This window comes from Sander lucioperca, chromosome 11, assembly GCF_008315115.2.
Source record: "Sander lucioperca isolate FBNREF2018 chromosome 11, SLUC_FBN_1.2, whole genome shotgun sequence".
Taxonomy (NCBI): domain Eukaryota; kingdom Metazoa; phylum Chordata; class Actinopteri; order Perciformes; family Percidae; genus Sander; species Sander lucioperca.
Genome location: NC_050183.1, coordinates 38,326,504 through 38,346,494, shown reverse-complemented (window position 1 = coordinate 38,346,494; position 19,991 = coordinate 38,326,504). Strand labels below are relative to the sequence as shown.

The 19,991-nt window shown below is 41.7% G+C and overlaps 1 protein-coding gene across 3 annotated transcripts in view; it reads left to right on the top strand.

Annotated features, from left to right (window-relative positions):
• The first annotated feature begins 3,949 nt into the window (after window positions 1-3,949).
• notch2 (notch receptor 2) overlaps window positions 3,950-19,991 on the top strand; it is a 53,250-nt gene continuing 37,208 nt past the window's right edge. For 2 of the 3 annotated variants that reach the window (XM_031318420.2, XM_031318418.2), the window contains exons 1-2: window positions 3,950-4,470; window positions 18,430-18,511. In XM_031318420.2, the coding sequence (XP_031174280.1) occupies window positions 4,398-4,470; window positions 18,430-18,511 (155 nt within the window). In that variant the 5' untranslated portion in view covers window positions 3,950-4,397. The remainder of the gene's footprint in view (window positions 4,471-18,429; window positions 18,512-19,991) is intronic. The other variant, XM_031318419.2, reaches the window with a different exon arrangement.

Genomic DNA, 19,991 nt, shown 5'->3' with positions numbered 1-19,991 from the left:
TGGTCGCACAAGAGAGCGAGTGGTAACGGAGAGTAGCGTATGAGTGCCGCTGTGAGGAAAAGAGAGAGGAAAAAGATTTAGCAAAGTTGATGTAAAGTGAGTTAAAAGTGAACAATAAAACAACAAGCTAGAGCTTCTCAAGACACGGTGGCTTTATCTATTGTCAATACTGCCGGTAAAGTCAATGGCGTTACCCCCGAAAAAACATTGGCTTAAACCTTACAACATGCGTATGTTACAGCCATAGACTGTATAAAAAGATTGCAGCACAGTGTTTCCATTTCAGCTCAATGTGAGAGTCTTTACTGAGTTTTGCTGTCATTTAGGGCCACACTGGTGTCTCTCATCTCCGTTGATCCATTCAACAGACAGTTCACTAAGCTCTTTTGTCAATAAAGTAAAATATAAATAAAATAGTTTGCCGACAATGCCGAGTGCAGCCCGTCTAGCAGCTGAGCAGACAGAGAGCAGAGAGGGCGACTCGGCAGTTCGCTAACTTGTTGCTCTCTATACCAATATAAGCCGCTTTGTTTTAGGCTACGAAACGTACATGCAGGCTGAAATTCAATCGTGCTGTTTTATCGGGATAAAACTATAAACAGAAGGAAACTCCGCTAGCTGCTAAGCTAATGTGCGGTGATGACGGTGACGAGCTCAGACCCGCGGTAGGCGTCGCATGACCGCGGTATTGCGGTAACCGTCCCAGCCCTAAATACATCCACAGATCTTTTAGTCTATTGCAGAAGGGGGCACATGTAACACAAATGTAAAGCTGTCTGTGGGCTGTCAAAAAACAGGTCAGTGAAAAGAAAGAGGTGATAATCAACCCTAAATATACCCCCCTTAGCTTCCTGTCCCCCGGATCTGCTTACACAGTAAAGAAGACATTAGATAGACGATGCTTCCGTCTTGAGGAGGGGGCTTCAAAACTTCACACCCAAAGCTTGAGGTTCATGAATGCTCATCTCAGCAAAGCCAGCACAACATGCCTGCTGGTCAACACTTGTGTTAACTAAACCTGATCTCAGTGGAGCATACATAGCTGCTTTAAAGGAGAACAGTTTGAAAAATGCTATGGTGCAAAAAGCAGTGATTATGAGTATGAAGTGTCTCTGAAGCGCATAGAAGCATCCAGAACCAAGAACAAAGCCTGCCTCAGTTTATACAACTGTTTATGCTATCAAATCAGTTGCCACAGCTGGGAAAAGTAAATCAGTCCCTGCCACTACTAATTATAGAAAGGCATCATATATACACTTCATCCTGACTCTCCTGCCTGCCATCTTAGAACATAAAGGCCGGGGTGACTTCTTCTTGGATTACAGGCACTGATTCGGTTTCTCATGGCTCATCACGTTGAGGGAAGATGGTGTGTTTATGGTTAAGGGGAGCACATAAGAACATGCACACACCCTCATACTTTCTAGTGTAATCAGTCATTACTATCTGCCCCTCTGAACACCATGTTCTGCAGTATAAATCTACCGGCTGACAGCTGGAGCCACCCTGACTGATGAGCTCCAAATCAGTGTGAAGAGCCCCAACGTTGATGAAAGCAGTTCTCTCAACAGCGTGGCAGAGGCTGATGGCTCTGATCCAGGCCAAGTTTTATTACTTCTCTCTGTGGTATACCTGAAATACAAAGAACTTATACGCATGCCGTGGATGCAAAATGTGCTGTATCAAAACTAATGTTCTGATGACATTGATTTCCTTTGATTCCTGACAGTACTGCATTTACTGCTAATGAAACAGACTTTTTTTTATGTGGTTTGTAAATGTGTTCAGTACAAACAAAGCTGTAATTATGTAATCTACTTGTATTACCTGATATATTCGAGGGGTTGTTGATGTATTTAATACAAAGGTGGTTCAAAGGGATTTAAAGCAGCGGTGAGACCGAGCTTCCCCAACACTTTGCTTATTTGTCCTTTTTTTGAAATTGTGTCAGACTTCTCTGGTAGAAGCCTTTCATCAGCGCAATGGCAAGGAGGAACTAATCAGCGTGTTCTGCTCACTAGGCAGATCCACACCCTTTCTCACCCCATCTTCCCCACCAAACTACAGAGGCGCACATCTGGAATGACATCATTAGGAAAACAGTGCTGCAGACAAAAATGATCCTCTGATGTGATTTATATCACGTTACTATTGGCTCACCGTGAAATGAGAGAATTATGGAAGTGTAGTAGAAGAATTCTGAATTTAAATTTACAACCTTACAATCTTGTGACAAAACAAAAATGCAACTCAGAAAGCGCTGCATCTGTGGCAGTGGATTGATTGTTGAAAGATAAGAAGAATAAGCAAACACCAGTTGTGGTTGATCAACAAAAACAGCATCTGACCAAATGCCTGAACAGTGTTTGTACTGGTGCCAGCACCTGACACCCAACCACGCATTGGAGAGCAAGAGCTTGACATTGGCCACAGCAACAAAGCGTTGTCAGTACAGACTCCCGAGGAGATCAATTTGCTCCCCCCAGTTTCAGGCCTTTCAGCAGGGTTGAATAGAGGACAGAGGGCCGGTCAGAGCAGCAGGAGGCTCGGCAATGTTTCTCTAACGGGGTGTAAAGACAAACAAATCACTGGGATGAGAAGTGGTCTTGTTATTGGGATGAGCCAGTGACTTACACCTGGATCATTAAGGCCGATAAGAGATAATTAGTTTGGGAGTACTGTGGTCACTAACAGTTTATAAAGCCAGTGTGTGTGTCTGTCTGTGCATGAGTGAGCGAGTTTGTGTTGGGGGTTCACTTGTGTTTCAGATATTAGTAAAGTACGACCTTGCGCTTCAGAAAAATAAAACAATAATGTGATCAAAAAAAGGATGAACTATTGTAAAATACTTTGCTTCTGGTAAGCAACGAGGAACATGTTTCATTATGCAAGCTACTGACGACCTCCACATTTAACCTTACCTGTATGCTAACTGGGGCTACAGCTTTATTGATTCGTCGGATGATTTTTTTTTTCTCTGTTAATCTAGAAAATATTCAAATAGTTTGAAAAATGCCATCATTTCCCAGAGCGCAATATGACATCTTCAAATGTTTTTTTTTTTTTTTCTTCCATTTTCACATTTGAGAATGATTGGCTTTTTTGCTTGAAAAATTATGAATCAAATCAAAATAGTTGCCCATTCAATTTTCTGTTGATTAATTAATTGGCTAATAATTTCGCCTCTAGTGGTAACAAAATGATAAAAGAAAATACATTGAAAACTACGGTTATAGTAATTTCTTTTTTTTTTTTAAAGAATGACATCACTATAATACGTATTGGAAAACTCCATTCTTCCCTTATACATTATTAAGTTGTTTTTATTTTTATTTGAATATGACTCTTAAAGATCTCCCCACCAAAATAGTCCTATAACAACATTTAACTTGTGGACTCAAACTATTGCAGAACTTAATCTGCACCTGAGTAAGTGGTGACTAACCTGAAACCTGCAGGTAAACTGCATCAACACTGATTAAAAAGCTGGAGCAACGCAAACTTGATTTACTCACATCTAGGCTATTATTCCTTCATTCACAGTACCAAAATCATATTGTATGGATCTTAAACCGCAACAAACATGCAAAGTTAATTGGTTTTGGTGATCGCTGGAAGTCATTTTACCCCCCTTTTTGTCTGCCTTTACAGTCTTTCAAAGTCAAGCTTCTCATGCCCATAAATTACCTGAAAACGTCGTAGACCTGAACCCTGGGACGCAGCTTGGCATGAATAGTTCTAGCCATGAAAAAAACTGTAGTAAAGAGTAAAGAGTGGGCGTTCAAAGACATATCGGGGAAAAAACGTGCAGTTCATGGGAGAAAAAAACAAAAAAAACATTGAACGGGTTAATTTTGAGTCATACCAGGCTCCGAGAAGTAGAAAAATGAGAACAAAAATTCCTCCGCCGCGACGACACAGAGAAAGAAAACTTTAACTTCTACTGCGTTTTGACGTTGTGTCCAGGGTAATATGAACGAATATATCGATTAATACGAATTTTCTAAAGCGGTAACAAACACTCTAATTGAGATATAAGCTTTTAACACGTTTTTACCATCTTTTCACCCCGTCGATAGATCTCTGCTGACTTCAGCGGAAGGATATGGATTTTTGTTTCTTCACCCTCAGTGACTTTAGTGACTGGTGAGCGTAGAGAGGTGGAAGACTTTTTCGGTGGCGTGTCTGACTAATACAAGTTAAATTGTGTATTTAATGTAACGGCTCGTAGAACACATGTAACAAATTACTGAAATGTTGTAATTTGGCGCTACAAATAGTTTTTCCCCTCTTAATTGCGTGTGAGCCATTTCCAACAAGACTTTTTTTGAGAACTTACCGTCCCGGGAGACAGCTCAACTTTGGGCTGGCGACCTTATGTGGATTTTACAGAAAATATGGAGCAGATCCCCGGTTTCTTCTCGGGCAAATCACTAGTCTTTGTCTTCTGCTTCATTCGCCTCTCTTTGGGTAAGTTGTTAATTATGATAAATCTCTATTGCTATTTTCTAATAATTCATAACTTGTCATGATCACGTTTTGTTGCCTCTGCATCTGCGGGACACGGGGCAGACATAGCTAGATAGCATCTCTACACACTGCTTGTACACTTGTCTGAATAAAGTTAGCTACGTGAGTTTCTTTGAAAAGGTTAACGTAACTTTTGAAAAAAAGCAAAGCCTGTTCCTGAAAGTAACTATATACGCTTGGCTGACTTATAAAAAGGATTTTGTGGTGATTGTTTTCGTTCTTTCTGCATTTGGAGAGGAACTTATGTCTCAAAACATACGCTAGCCAACGTAACGTTACTTTGATAACACTTTATCCTCCTTATAGGGGTTGAGTGTGTCACATACTCACCTTTTTGTTTCTATGTTATCAATAAATTTAGTGGTGTAGGTGGTATTAATACATTATTAATACCTTTGCTGGACTATTTTCACATAGTTTAAAAGACTAGAAATTGATGGATCATCTCTAAAAGTGAAGCTAACATCGCCCTGTGTCAAATTCAAAGGGTTAAGGTCTGGTTAATATGGATACTATGGCAGTCTTACTGCTATTGACTGTTAATCAATCTGAGCCGAGTTGCACCGCTGGCCAGATGTTGAACAGCGAGAGCAAGAGAAAGAATTCAAAATGGACACTTAACCATGTTTAGGCTGCCCTGCTGAATTAAGAGAGCTGACAGTGATGAGTGAGAAGATAAATGTAGATTTTAAGGCAAATATCCACCAATATCTTTATTGTTAAGTTTTTCCCTTTACAAGACCTTACCTATGTATAACATCAATAACACTGCTACTAGGGTTTGACCACCCTGCAGTTCAGAACTTTGGGTCAGTGGTCAAGTAAGTGCCCAGCACACTGTTAATTTGCTCTAAAATGTGGATTAATAAGAAAGGAATGTGTGTATAAATTGAGAAATATTTGTGATTTTCTTAGAGATGACCTAGATCGATGTAATCAGGCACCTGCACTGTTCATTTGTCATCGTGTTGCTAGAAGTGTCTATGTGTATAGCATATTTAGGGACAACTGGTTTACTTTCTAGTGCAGTCTTTAATTAAGCACTGATTAGTGTCCACTAATTGGAGTCCAATAGCAGGTCCTAAAACACTTAGGTCTTGGGTCAGCTCACAGTGATTAGGAAGTACTCAGATGAATGAAAGGTTCTCTTGCATTGAAATTGCAAAATCCAAATGCTAAAACATAGAAAAGCACATGTCATAAACATTTGACTGACATTGTGCATGTTTGTTTCTCCATGATTTATAGTGATATGCATTTTAGTCTGAGATTATGGCAAAGATGTTCTGCAAATACAAAGTTGTATTCTGTTAGATTACTCTGATTAAGATAAGATAACACCTGCATGTTTAATTTCTTGGGGATCCGAAATTAATGAATGCAATGTTGAAAACTTCATTTGGAGTGTGCCTTGTTTGTATGACCTTCTTCACAAATTTCTTTCTCAGCAACTTAAAATTTGTTTCTTTTTACGTATGTGTGTTTGCTCTTAGAAATGTGCAATACGACACAGCCTGTAGCCTTTTAATGGTGCCAAGGCAGTGAAACTGATTTCATCCCACATGTTTTTCTTTTTTTGCCTTTTTAGCTCAGAGTTGATACATGTAGTCTTGCTATTCTTTCTCGCGTTTTTTTCATGGACTATAGGTGACTTCTGAACAGAGAAGTTACACAAAAGAAGAAAAGACAATGTGAAAGTGCTGCAGGCAGTGCAAGGAGAGGCAGTGGAATGTTGTTGGTGTTTGACATTCCTCCCTCCCTCTCTGTTCAGGCTCACACACACGCGCACGCACGCACACACCCACGCACGTGCGCACACACACACACACACACACACTTTGTGCCCCATGATTTTCTTTTCCTTCCTCTCTCCATCTATTTATCCTTTTTCCCGCTGAACATCCAGATAGTTGGGACTCTGCCCCGTAAGGTTGCATGGAATAAGGTGTTGTTTACCTTACCCACTTCACTGTTTTTTTTTGTTTTACTATTTCTTGTTTGCAATATTTGCAAATGATTTGGCAACAAAACCGTGTAACAATGTCTGTGTCTTGCTGTGTAGACTAATTTTGTATCAAATTGCTAAATATTTCTAACCGCTGTGACAAATACAGCTGCACCTCCTCTAGCTTCTTCCCAATAAAAGCCTGCCAGATGTTTGCGATTGAAAGCTTTAAATGTTAAGCAGCATGTTTGCATTATCTTAACCTGCCAATTAAAGCTCCAATATTGCACATGAATCAGAAAAGAGCTGCAAACTGCTGAATATAGAAATAAAAAAAAAAAAAGCTTTGTATATGTCTCCTCGCATGCCACATGTCAAACAAATCAATTTAGTGCATCACAGCTCAGTTTGGGAGGAACACTTTAACCTTACTCCTAAGCAGGGCCACAACAATGATCCCCTGCTGTGAAGTGATGCAGTGGAAATGCTTATTATAATCGCAACTTTGCACGCAACAGCAGCAAGCAGGGTTTTATACTTAACTTTTTGTCCACCAGCCAAATGGCTAGTGAATGTTCAAATTTTACCAGCCACTCAATATGTTACCATATATTTTGGCTGGTGAGTGCGGCAAATCTACCAGCCACTTGCATATTTTACCAGCATTTGGGTGGTAAATGGTGTTAATTTTGAACCCCTGCAGCAACTAAAGCATGTTATTCCTGAGACAGTGGAAATGGGGCATTTATTGTCTGAAGTAGATGATAGTGTCTGTATTTTCTCTTTGCTCAGTGTTAATAAGCTCTGACTGCAAAAATGGATATGTGACACATTCATCATTAAACAACCTGTAACAGCATACCAGAGGCTGCACTGGCATTTGTCAATACGTTCCAGTGGTTTGCTTTGCTAATTGAGCTGAAAACTTTGCTAAAGTCTAACCCTAAAGAAGAAATGCTTATTCCCTGTTCAATTATAATCTGAAGGCCTGCAAAGGACAATGAAGCCCCTCTGTGGTGATGCAGAAACATGGCTAATAATACTGTGCTACATAGTGTTGTAGCTGATTATTAAACTGATTCTAGAGGAAGCGTAGGTGCCATCTTTGTGGCACACGACATAGTGTGTTACCCCTATGGTGTGGGTATGTGGATGGTTGCATATATTTGCCCAGTGCAAACAGCAGACAGCTGACATGCTTGTGCATATCTATTTGCGTGTGTGTATGTACTGCATTGTGGATACAAACTGACACAGGCCAGCAATTGTGCCGCCCATGGTTTACTTGCATCTGACCCAAGCTGGAGCCTGGTGTGAAATGTGATTTATCTGCGCCATGCTTCGCCCTGTGCTCTGAAGACAAAGATTTTATTATGAGATTTATTGAGCTGCCCACAACACTGCATTACTGACCACCAGCTCTGCCCACTGCTTTGTGGCTGTGTTATTAATGTGGCTCAAGACACCTTCTCTGTGACACCCTCAAAGCTTTCCCTTTGGTTTCATTCATATCTCTTCTCATTATAGATACATTTGCCATTGCTTCTGTGTGATCATGTTTCAGGTTATATTCAGTTCAGCCTTCTCCACCCTTTTGATTAGTAGTGTAGTGGAAAAAACCAGGCCTCCACATACTTCGTCGTCCCATCCTTGTTGGTTGTAGTGGGAGAGAGTAGTAAATAATATGTCGACCTGTATGATTCAGTGGGTGAAAGTGTGTCTGTATTTCCATGCACACATTCGTGCATACGTGTGTGTGCCTCTGTAGCCATGGTGGCTTAGAATAGACGTAAACCTATAGACCTACTGTGATTAAGGTCTTGAAGATGAAATGCATAGCAGGCAAGGTGGAAGTCACAGTCATGGGCCTGTTACCATTTTGCTTCACAGTGCTAATACAGCGCCAATGCCTGCTTGACCAGTTTGCTCTTACTGACTTTGATCCTGACGCATTAAAAAATACCAGTCAAAATGGGAATGAAGCTAGGTGCATGCCCTGCATGAACCACATGCACTGTTACTATAGTCTTTGTGGCTGTGAAGGTCAAGGGGATTACAGAGCGTTGTGTCTGCACTGTTGAACAGGTTAGCAAATTAACAGGGAATTACCACGGACTGCATTCCTTGGCCAACACTGCCCCGTAATCCTGGAGACAGGCAGGCAGGTCGCATGGAGTAATGAACCAAGCTGGCCCCATCAGGTAGGAGAAGGAGCGAAACTACTTTGTAATGGGTCACAGCATTAGTTTATTCATATGCAGTGGTGGGGAGTAAAGCTTGATTTATACTTCTGCGTAAAATCTACACCGTGGCTTCGTACATAGGTACAGTATGTTGAGACACAAACCTACGTCGGACCCTACGCCGTAGCCTGAAGGGCACATCTCGAAAAATGAAATCAAGGAGAGGGTTAACTTTTCCTGCTACAGATTTCCCACCGTGGTCAGAAAGCACAGGGGAGACACTTTTTCTCTCACTATGACTCTAAAGTCAGTACTCGCTCCGAAGCTAATCGCCGTCATTCTCTCTACCACTCACTACACACACACACACACACACACACACACACACGCTGGCCCTGCTGAGATCTACGCACACACCAACGCACAAGTATAAACTTCAGGCCACTTACATAGGCTACGGCGAAAGCTCTGCGTGGAGCCTCCGCAGAACCATAAATCAGGCTTTACTAGTTACATTAACAGTGTTAAGTAATTAAATAAAAAAATAAATTCAATTGTAATCCGTTACTGAGAGAGAAAAAAAAAGTAATTAAATAAGGCTACAGGTTCTAATCAAAATGTTTGTGATTACAAAGGGGTTACATCTGAATATATTCTTTTTGGTAAAAGCTTATTTTACAGGTTTTACATCTAAGGCGCCAAGCCGCTGTATCAACATAAAAACAACGTGGGAGCATCTGTCCGAGCCGACACATGATGGGACGGGACGGGATGCTGCAATGTATCGATAAAATGTTCCTGTCCCGCCAAAGCAGTAGGCTACATAATATTGCAGATGAGAGCGAATCATAAAACTAACGGTCGGGTCAGAACTGGTTGTTTACTAATGCGGGATGATGAGCACTGATGAAACGATGATCCTCACACTAATGGAGTGCCAAATAGCTCGGCAGTTAGTGAATAAGTACAAGAAGACTACCGCTTATTTGCCTGTGTTAAAAATGTAAATTTTCCACAAAATGCGAGCGTTTTCTACCGTACACACAGTCCTTACTGTGGCTGAGCATTTCAGCAGTTCAGGTGTGCCCGAGCACTGGAAAATGGGCAGGTAGGGGGTCTGGAGGTGGCAACCCAGGGTCTAGGCTGCAGGCAATTATTAATATCATTTAGCCTGACAAGCCAGACCCACATCAAGATGTTGGGTCAACTCACCATTGGCAGGGCTCAATCCGAGGGGCGGGATAAACGGTTGTCTTTCAAATTCCCTCTGCACGCAATAGGATAGCGCTACAACCAAGCAGAGCAACAAAGAAGGTAGAGGAGCTAGTTGATAGATTAAACTTTTGCCGTATCCGGTCGGCAAAACTCTGAACACATCTTCCTTTTTTAAGAATGACTTCAGTGCCGTTCTTTGTTCTTTTCTCAAAGAAAAGCTTAACTCCAAGTCTTCCAGAGTTGCGGCCAAAGCCGATTCAAAAGGCCGCTGCTCGCCAGCAGCAGCAGCCATCTTCTTTGTTTTCAAGTAGCAGGGAATTCACGCGGAACCGTCGCAACTCTGCTGTCGTTATGTTAAGCCCGCCCACTGACTCTATACACGATGTGATTGGCCTGACTAAGCCAACGGAGAGTTGCTAGACCCCCCCTGGCTGCAAATTACATTTGCCGCTAGAGTGCGTCTAGATTTCTAGGCTAAATATCATTAGCAAGCTCTGAGGAACTATTCCTCATAACTTTTTTTTATTTTTTATTTGTGAATAAATACAGTTATGAAACCACAGCCAGTAATAACCCAAACCCTTTAAATCTCAGCTCTGATTAGTCTAACTAGGAAAAGTTTAGATATTTTGCCCGAGAGTCTGAAGAAAGAAATACTAGGGGAGAGGAGAGAGAGAGAAAAGTCTTTGTTTGGCCAAACCAGGCCAGTGAAAATGTTTTGTAATGGTTAACCAACCATGTACGTTTGTATCTTGATATGAGAAAATATATTGACATATGGATTATCGTCATTATACTATCTTAGAGACTGGTGGTTCAGTTCTGATAACTATATGAATGCTGACAAACTTTACCGGAATCTGTCACAGCATGAGATCTGAAATACACTCTGAAGGAAAAACCAAACATTTGACACAATAGGATGAAAGGGAGTTTGTCTTTTGCACCGTGTGCTTCTGAATTCATAAAACCACAACATATTAAATAAATATTAGATAAATGTTGTGATAATTTCAAACGTTGTCTCTGGTCACACCTGTTATATGTAAAGTTAGAACGTCCAGCCCTATGTCAGCTTGTGTCTCAGGAGCCAGTGTGTTGAGCCGTTTCTGCAGACATCGTATCATCACCGGATATGTGTGTTATTTACATGTTTTATATGAATATACATTTATGGACACAGTCACACAGTCTGTCACAGGTTCCAGTAATTGATGTTGCGCTAAAAATACGCTATCTCTTCAATTTAAACGATGTAAAAAAAAACAAAATCAATATGATGTTACTGAACATGTCTGAACAATAGTCCTGATTTTTTTTAGTTTTGACGCTGGAAAAAAAAAGTTAGGATGTGAAAGAGCAAGGGAAAGTCCCTACATTGCCTTGTCTGGTCTGCCTTCCCTGTTTCTGTCTGTCTGTTTCTCTCTTTCTCCCTCCAACACACACACACACACACACACACACACACACACACACACACACACACACACACACACACACACACACACACACACACACACACACACACACACACAGAGCCAGCAGGCCAGCACTTTTAGATGAGACTCTCCCAACTTTTCCCAGTGATTACAACAGCAAGGCGATGAGTAATTACTGGGGCTGTCCCAGTCAAGATTTTTTGTCCTCCATCTTAATTTAATTTTCATTGACAGAAACTACTGGCATCTATTTGATCTTTTATGCAATTCAGTGGTTTACTTTAATTTTAATTTATGTTGAATAGGTTCAAGAATAGGTTTCAGTGTTTACTGTCAGGTGGTCAGGTGGTTTTGACAGCTGGTGTACCCAGAGTGCAATGGGTTACATAAAACAAAGATATGGTTTAACACTGATTTAAAAAAAAAAAAATTGTTTATCTGCCCTGATAAAGATCTAGGAGATGGATTCGAGACATCCCTGGTAATCACACACTTTTGCTGTTTCGGTTGGCACTGATCTGTTTCTTACAGTATGTCACCACCCTCTAAACTAAAGCTGAACTTGGAGACTAAAGCCTTAAAGTCCCTGCTCTGTTCGTCTGCTGTTTGTGTGGTGCCTGTAAAGCTTCCCTCAGGGTTATAGTGTTTAGTTTGAGCCTCATCTCCCTCCTTCCATGCTGAGCTAAGGGTATTTTATTGCAAGTTACCATGACGACTGTTTGGCCTGCTGGATATAGAGGCTTGTACAGCAATTCCAGGAAATAGGGTTACTTCCTCACTCAGCGCGAACAACTTCCTGCCCTCTGCTGTATGGATGTGTGCCAGGGCTCAGGGACACCCGTTTTGTGTGTAGTCTTTGTCTGTAGGTCCGTAATTACTTCCCCCATCTCAATCCTCAGCTCCAAAGCCCATCTATCTCTCTCCGTCCCTCGCCCCTCCTTGTTCTACTTCTTTGACAGTCTGTTTTTCTTCTCATGACATGGCTGGATCCCTCCAGGGACCCGCTGTGGTGTCGGTGACAAAGCAGTGGCGAGTGCTGAGGGAGGAACCAGCGTAACGCCAGCTGAGCACAACAACCCTTTTTTTTTCCCGGTCTAGACCATTAAAGGCTGTGATTTTTCCCTTCTCTTTATTTAAACTTTATTCACACTAAAGGCTCGGCTTTTTTTTTGTTTTTACACATTTTCACAGACAAATATCCAGTTTTAAAAAGAGGAGAATGGTTTAAACCTATTTTTACTTGGAATTTCTGTCACCATGTATCCAAAAGTAGTTTCGGTTGCCGTTCACTGCAGTTTACTCTTGTGACGGGGACAGCTCAGTAAATGCTTCTAGTAATAGAAAGTGTATAGTAGTTAAATGAAGAGAAAAACAAAGGAGCTGCTGATAATGTACAAGAGTTGCTTCAAATAATAATAAAACAAGCAGTCATACCAGCAGCTCTGTGAGGCTGTACTGCTAACATGGTCAGACACCAATAATAATGCTAGCACATTGATGTTTAGCAGGTATCATTTTTACCATCTTAGTTGAGTGGGTTAGAATGCTAACATTAGCATTACATTCAAAGCACGGTTGAGGCTGATTGGGAATGTCTGACCTGATGATGGCGCTTCTGGAAAGGTCATGGGATCAAAGTTTCCTCATCGGACCACAAATGTCTGTACCAAATTTCACAACATCCAACAGTTGGCAAGATATTTAAATAAAAACCAGAAATGTCAACCTGCTGGTGGCGTTAGAGAAAGAGTCAGGCTAACAATGAATGAGGTGACTTGTTGTGACATTAAGATGAGGCAGTCCCCTTTAAAACTTCCATCCTCAGATACATCATGATGATGATGATGCAAGCCAGCTGTGACACCAGCAATGATGGGCTTCCCTTTTCTCCATATTCTAAATACTCTGGAAGGTTATGTCAGGTGAATGTTAGCTGATTGATAGTTATATATTTCAATACCTGTGCCAACTTCTGTGACTCATAACCTTTTTGATCTAGAGTGAAAAACAAGCCACTGACGTTTTTCTTTTAAACATTTTCTAGAGTTACAGGGTTTATCATGGCATTTCTTTTCTGCTTCCCACCTAAAGGCGCTGGCACGCCAACCCGATTATCGGCCGTCGGACAGTCTGGCGAGGTCGGTGACTCGAGTCTGTTTGGTGTGTTCCATGCCGTCATCAGTTAGAGGAGCCGTCGGCTTTAATTTGGGCCGATTTGACTTGTTGAATCGGCCAGTGGGAAGTCGGACTCAATGACCAATCTGATTGGTGGAGTGCTAGCCCTTGACTAGCGAATCAGTGCACTTATGTTAAAACGCTTACCGGAAATCACGAGCGGGATGAGCAAAAAAACAGACATATTCAGCAACTGTATGGCCTATTTCTCATTTAAAATGTTTTCAGAAACTCGTTTCGGTGAACTATTTTCGTAAAATACGAGATCGTATTCCAAACGAGCTGCCATTATGGTCGGCTTTGAAATTCAGGAGAAGCCAGACCCACGTGACGCGTTCGTCATTTCCTATTTTTATTTTTTGGGCGACAATAGAGATTAGCGGCGCCTGCTGTTATGGAGACATATTACATCTCGCGCACGCGCAGAATGTACGCTCAAGTCGGCGTCGCTTCGGTGTGTTCCGAGGCACTTTTTTGACCAACTCGGGGAGACGGGAGCCGAATGATCAGTCCGACTGCCTTTTCTGCCGACAGTTGGCTGTCGGGTTCGTGTGTCAGAGCCTTAAGCGGGCATCTCTTATTTTTGAATGAAGAAGTCTCCTCTGATCCTTAGGGCCCCCACCTGGAATCAAACTGGGACTTTATGGTTACATACCCCTTTTGCTATTTTTTACCCTTATTTTAGGGCTTTCTGCTTTTTTTCTTCTTTTTAAAAAAATGTACATAAAAGCAGGTAGATGGAAACATACCTATCACTACAGCTTGGATGACCTCTCTCATTTTCCACCCAGCCCAACAGTGAATAGTTTTCCTTTCCCACATCTACATACTGAAACTCACAGCAGATCAGAAGGTTCTCCTTCTTTTTGTTAACATTTTAGTATTCATTGTATACATTTTTATATCTCTTTTGTTCTTTCTCTCTCAGAAGCACTTTGTAGCTATGTTTGAGAAGTGCTATACAAATAAAGTTACTAGTATTATCATGTTGAGGTCATTGAGGAAAGGGTTAGGGTTGCCTAAAACACTTTGATATCTACAGTATGTATATAGACTCTCTACTTTCAAACTGTGCAAAATGGCTTCTTTACAGATACATATTTCATCAGCAGGGATCACACACAGCCATCCTCCCAGTCGCGCCAGACTGCACACATTGTAAATCTCCTGCTTTTGTTCTCCACTTAAATTTCCCTTCCCCTCATCACCTTTACACACACCTCAAACTAGGGTTGCACGATATTTAGTTTCATCGTCTACATCGCGATGTGCGCATGCGCGATAGTCACGTCGCAGGACGTTGCGATGTTGACGCTACAACTTCTTTGCTGCTTGATAAAAAAGTAAACTTTCACCGTTCTCCTTTTCCATGATTGTTACCGGCCGACCCTTCCTCTTTAAGACAGGTGTAATGTGATGTAACGTTAGTCCGACGAGGGAGGGGGGGGGGGTCTCCCGTGTGTAGAAAAGTACCGTAAGTGCCAGCTGCCGCTGACACAGTGATGCACATGCTTTTCCATGGGTAGTGAAGCTACAGTAGTCAGAAGGTTTTTTTTATGTTCGCTGCAAAGACAAACTAAATCACCTGATTAATGCAACGTAATCATGACATCTCCTGGCCATTTTTCACCGCAGAAAGCTGCTACCAGCCAGGCTAAAGCTAATAACGTTAGCCTAAAGAAACAAGGCGTCTGTCCCAACTAACGTTATGGTTCGGAGCTGCGACGCTGGAAACTTAACACCAATCTACAACAGCAGTCTGTGTCTGATATAACGTAATTTACACTGATTTAAGTGTTCTTGGATACACACTTTGTTGCAAGAGTGTGACATGCAGGCTCTGCCTGCACAGCAAACCAACAAGCATGATCAATTTTAATCAATTTATCAAACAACAAAAGCTGGCCCCGCTAGTCAACCACAACCTGAAATTTAGAGGAAGCAACATGCATTCACTTTAGCCTGGATTGATATTATATGAATACAATGGTGTCATGTCAGTCAATCAGTGTATTTCTTCCTAATTTCCCTCTCCAAAATCACTTCAGAAGAGTAGTCACAGCGCATACTTGCATACTTGCATACTTGCAAGCAAATACTTGCTTTGGTTTTAGCATTAAAGTTCAATTAGACTGGTTCACATAAGAAAATTTCCTTTTTCATTTTTATTTTCTTTGTAGATGCACTCCCCTACAAAATCACCCCAGTAGTTGAGAATGATTTAGTATTTCTAAATAGGTCTTTTTTTTCATATCGCAATATATAACTCAGGGAAAAAAAAAAAAAGATGTGGTGGTAGTGAGTGAGAAAAGGAATGTGGACTATTTTTTTTATCAGGAATAGTCCACATAATAGTAATCATTCAGTCAGGTAACCGTGTGTTTTGTTTCTCAGCTCTCACACCATCTGCCTGTAGTTTTACTGTTGACTTTGTCGATTGGGTCTTCATCAAGGCTCTCATTCCTGGGAAATGTTCCTGTCCATGGTTCATTGATAGTGAAGTGTGAGAACAGCCAGGTAGAGAGGATACAATGCTGGTGATGTGTATCTGAATCACAACACAGGCCAGTCATTTGAATGTGTGTGAACTTTTTGTTTGTTTTACTTTAGAGAGACAGATTGCTGAAATCTTTTCCAAACCTTCGGGGAATGTACATCATTGGGTAGTGTGTGGTGTGTGTGTGTGTGTGTGTGTGTGTGTGTGTGTGTGTGTGTGTGTGTGTGTGTGTGTGTGTGTGTGTGTGTGTGTGTGTGTGTGTGTGTGTGTGTGTGTGTGTGTGTGTGTGTGTGTGTGTGTGTGTGTGTGTGTGTGTGTGTGTGTTAAAATGGCGTAATAGCAGGCAGGCTGTCCCAAATCTGGTAAGATCATTGTGTCTGGTATGACGACAGCGAGCATGGGAAGCTCGTCAAATCAGGCGGGAGATGAGAGTAGCCTTTTCCGGTCCGTGCTGTCTTGCTTCCATTCCTTCACTCCCTGCAATGGTCTTCTCAGCCCTTTCTCCCCCCCCCCCCCCCTTTTCTCGTGCTGATTTTGCAATTGTCTGCTCGCTGCTAGATGACTGGTATCTCGTCATGCCCTATGGTCTGATTTACTGTACTGTAATCACATTTGATGTCCTTTTTGTTATTTATTCAAAAGCAGATTAAACAATACATTTAGCTTTAAACATGATCAAAACCAAAAGTGAAAGTTCCAATGTGTCACAGGTCTAACCGCATATGTGTGGATTTTCTGCTGTCTGCATTTGTTACGTGTGCATGATTTTCGTGTGTTGACTCGTAGCAAGCGTGCATACCGTATGTCTGCTCAGTACAGAAATAGTCCCAAAATAGCACAGTATTTTTCTGCGTACTGCAGCAGTAGCCTGATATCAACTCATACTTTATTACAGTGGGTGTCTGTGCAGTTGTGCACATAGTGGCATGCGTGTGTGTGTGTGTGTGCTTGTTGGGATTATGAATTTCACAGTGGTTTATGTATAGTATCCCCATGTCTAATGGACTATATCTGTCAGCCTCGCTCTAATGCAATACTCGCTCTCTGACCAGACCATTCAGAGACTGTACCCTGAATGTCCATCCCTTAAAAACAAACTGTGTAACTTTAAACACCGCAAAATCATATCAAGTATGCTGTTAATAATAGTTAGGGGCCTTCACAAAGACACCTCAACTTTAGTGACGCTGTGATTAATCTAGGTGCAGGAAGTAACACCATTGCTGAGTGCACTTCCTGTAATGCAATGACTCTTTTCTGAAGACATGGTGTTTCTTCGAAATCAGCTGACCTACCCTCAGTTTTGTACAAAGAGCTCTGTTCTGCAGAGTGGGGTTTCATAGACATACATGGGACTATAAATGAAACAAAATGTTAATATAGCAACATTTGTATAATCTGTGCAAATGATTTTTATAGCGATTTTGCTTAATTACTCTCTCTCTCACACACACACACACACACACACACACACACACACACACACACACACACACACACACACACACACACACACACACACACACACACACACACTTAACAGTGGCTTCCTTCATTTGGCTACTACATCACATTGAGACTGAGAACAGCACACTTCATGTTGGGCCGGCATGGTGTGCGGGAAGACTACTTGAGCCATGTGTTTCTAGCGGGCCACACAATAGCTGATGTGTCTGGCTGTGAGTGTTTCAGTGGCGGGGAGATAGTTGGGCTTTGTTGTCTTCGTGAAGGCTCATTTCTGTCTGCCTGCCCATCCAGCTGCCCTGTGACCACAGGCTGACTTCAGGCTGGCTTTGCATAGTTGGTTAGATAGGTGGTGAGCCTTCTGCATGATCTCTGTAAGGATGAGGGGAAGGAGGAGAAACTTGTAGACTATGTGGAGGGTTTCCCTGAGAGGGGTGGGGAGTGGGCAAATCTTACCACCTCGGCTGACAAATTTTCTCGGGGGGGAAACCCTGAATACGCTTTGAGAAATGCCAGCTTTGAAATTCAGCAGGAATAAAGCACTGCAAGCAAGGCCAAAACTACCCAGATTGTGAGGAACTTTCTAGTAATTCAAACAGATACACATAAATATTTTTATTTTTTTGGCACATGATGCAGGAGGACATCATCATCATCATCATGGTGTCTCTGTATGTCTAGACACAATAAGACAAGAACAAGATATGATGGAAACTGAAAACCAGTAAACGCGGTGGATAACTGACTAGATTTGGGAGCAATCATTGTCACAAATCTGTGTATTTAAATGAGAAAACTGACGTTCCTGAAACTACTGCAACTTTGTACTGTTTTAAGGTGTGAAGATTGTCTTTAGATACCGCCATGTGGTGACACGTAATTAAAATGTCACACTTAAAATATTGCCAATATATCAAAAGTGTTTAGCAGATGAAGTGCCTCTCTGATTGTCCACTCTAACTCGTCTCTTCTCTCTTGCAGCTTTGCAGTGTATGGATGATAAGGCGCCTTGTGTTAACAACGCTACATGTCTGACCTTCAACAATGGCACTGAATACTGCAGGTAAGATTAACTAGCTGGATCTGTGACTAAACGCACAAGAAGGTTTTCAGTTTAACTCATGCTGTCATCCCAACACTGTAACAAAAATGTGAACACAGCAATAGAAACACATCATAAAGGGGATTGTTGGATGTGAAAGCCAGTACAGAAATAGCGTTTTTAGATCAACCCCAGCCTGTTCACGGGACCATGAGGTTTTGCTCAGGCATGGAAGAGGGAATAACAGGCTGCTCTGTTTGAGTAAGTACACCAGTACTGGGAACAATACCAATACACACATTTCCACCTCCAAGATGTTATTTAGGACATTTCGGGGGTTTTGTTACTAACTCTCCTGTTGCTATAAATTGATAGCTTGAGGCATTGCCAACACATTTCACTGCCCGTTGATTTGTTGTTGCCGTGGGATGTCCAGACGATGACGAGACATTTTTATTACATGAGAAAGTAACTATTCATTCTAATTGATGAGGGGGAAAAAAGTGAAACTTGATGGTTGATTCAATCAGAAATGGCATTAGGCTTGTTACCACTAGGCTCATTGTTACCACACATGTTAGCGTAGCCTTTCTTTTCCTGGCACATGCCATGTTGTTGTGGAAACTTGACATAACCTGCAGTCCTCCGGAGTCTTTTCTACTACCGGAGGTGCAATCAGATCATTAAGGGAAAGGTGCTGTAGTGAAAAGGAGAGCAGTGGCTTGTTTGATCTATGCCTTCCACTCTCTGACAGCTTAGCCTAGTTTGTAATTAAGACTAAGCTATCTTTATAATTGCGTTGCCACTCCCGAGCCAAATTCCCAATGAACACACACCATGAACCTGCTCATATTTCATCAAATGTGATGTGAATCGCACTGTGTGTCTGTTCCCAGCGCTTTTGGAATTTCAACACTTTGCTACTTCTGGAAAAGTAACATTCCTTAATCAGTGTTTAACATCCCCCCTGTGTAATTGAAGGTCAGATAGGCATTGTACTGCAGGAGCTAAGGAGCTCATTCTGTGTGTGTGTGTGTGTGTGTGTGTGTGTGTGTGTGTGTGTGTGTGTGTGTGTGTCTCTGTCTATCTATCTGTCTGTCTGTGTCAATTAGACTCTTCATGATGATGAGAAACAAGCTAAATTCTTTTATTCAGAGTCAACTGTAGACACGGGATCCTAAAGTCAGACAACCAGTGAAGTAAGGTCAGGATGGGTGTGATATGATCTTGCTAGTTGGTTAACAGCTGCATTTTGAACTAGTTTGGTGTGGGCGATTGCTGTACAGGTTAATGCAGACGTGATGAAATGGCGGCTAGGATGATCTTTAGATGGACAGCTCACGATAGGCATCTTTTAATTTTGGACATTTTTCTTAGGTGGAGGGAACATGATTGGATTGTCTTGGTTAGATGACTTTTAAACAGGTCTGGATCACAAATCATATTCAGAGCTTTTTTCTTAATATGGGGAGACAGGGATACAGTACCAGTAGAGCAGTGC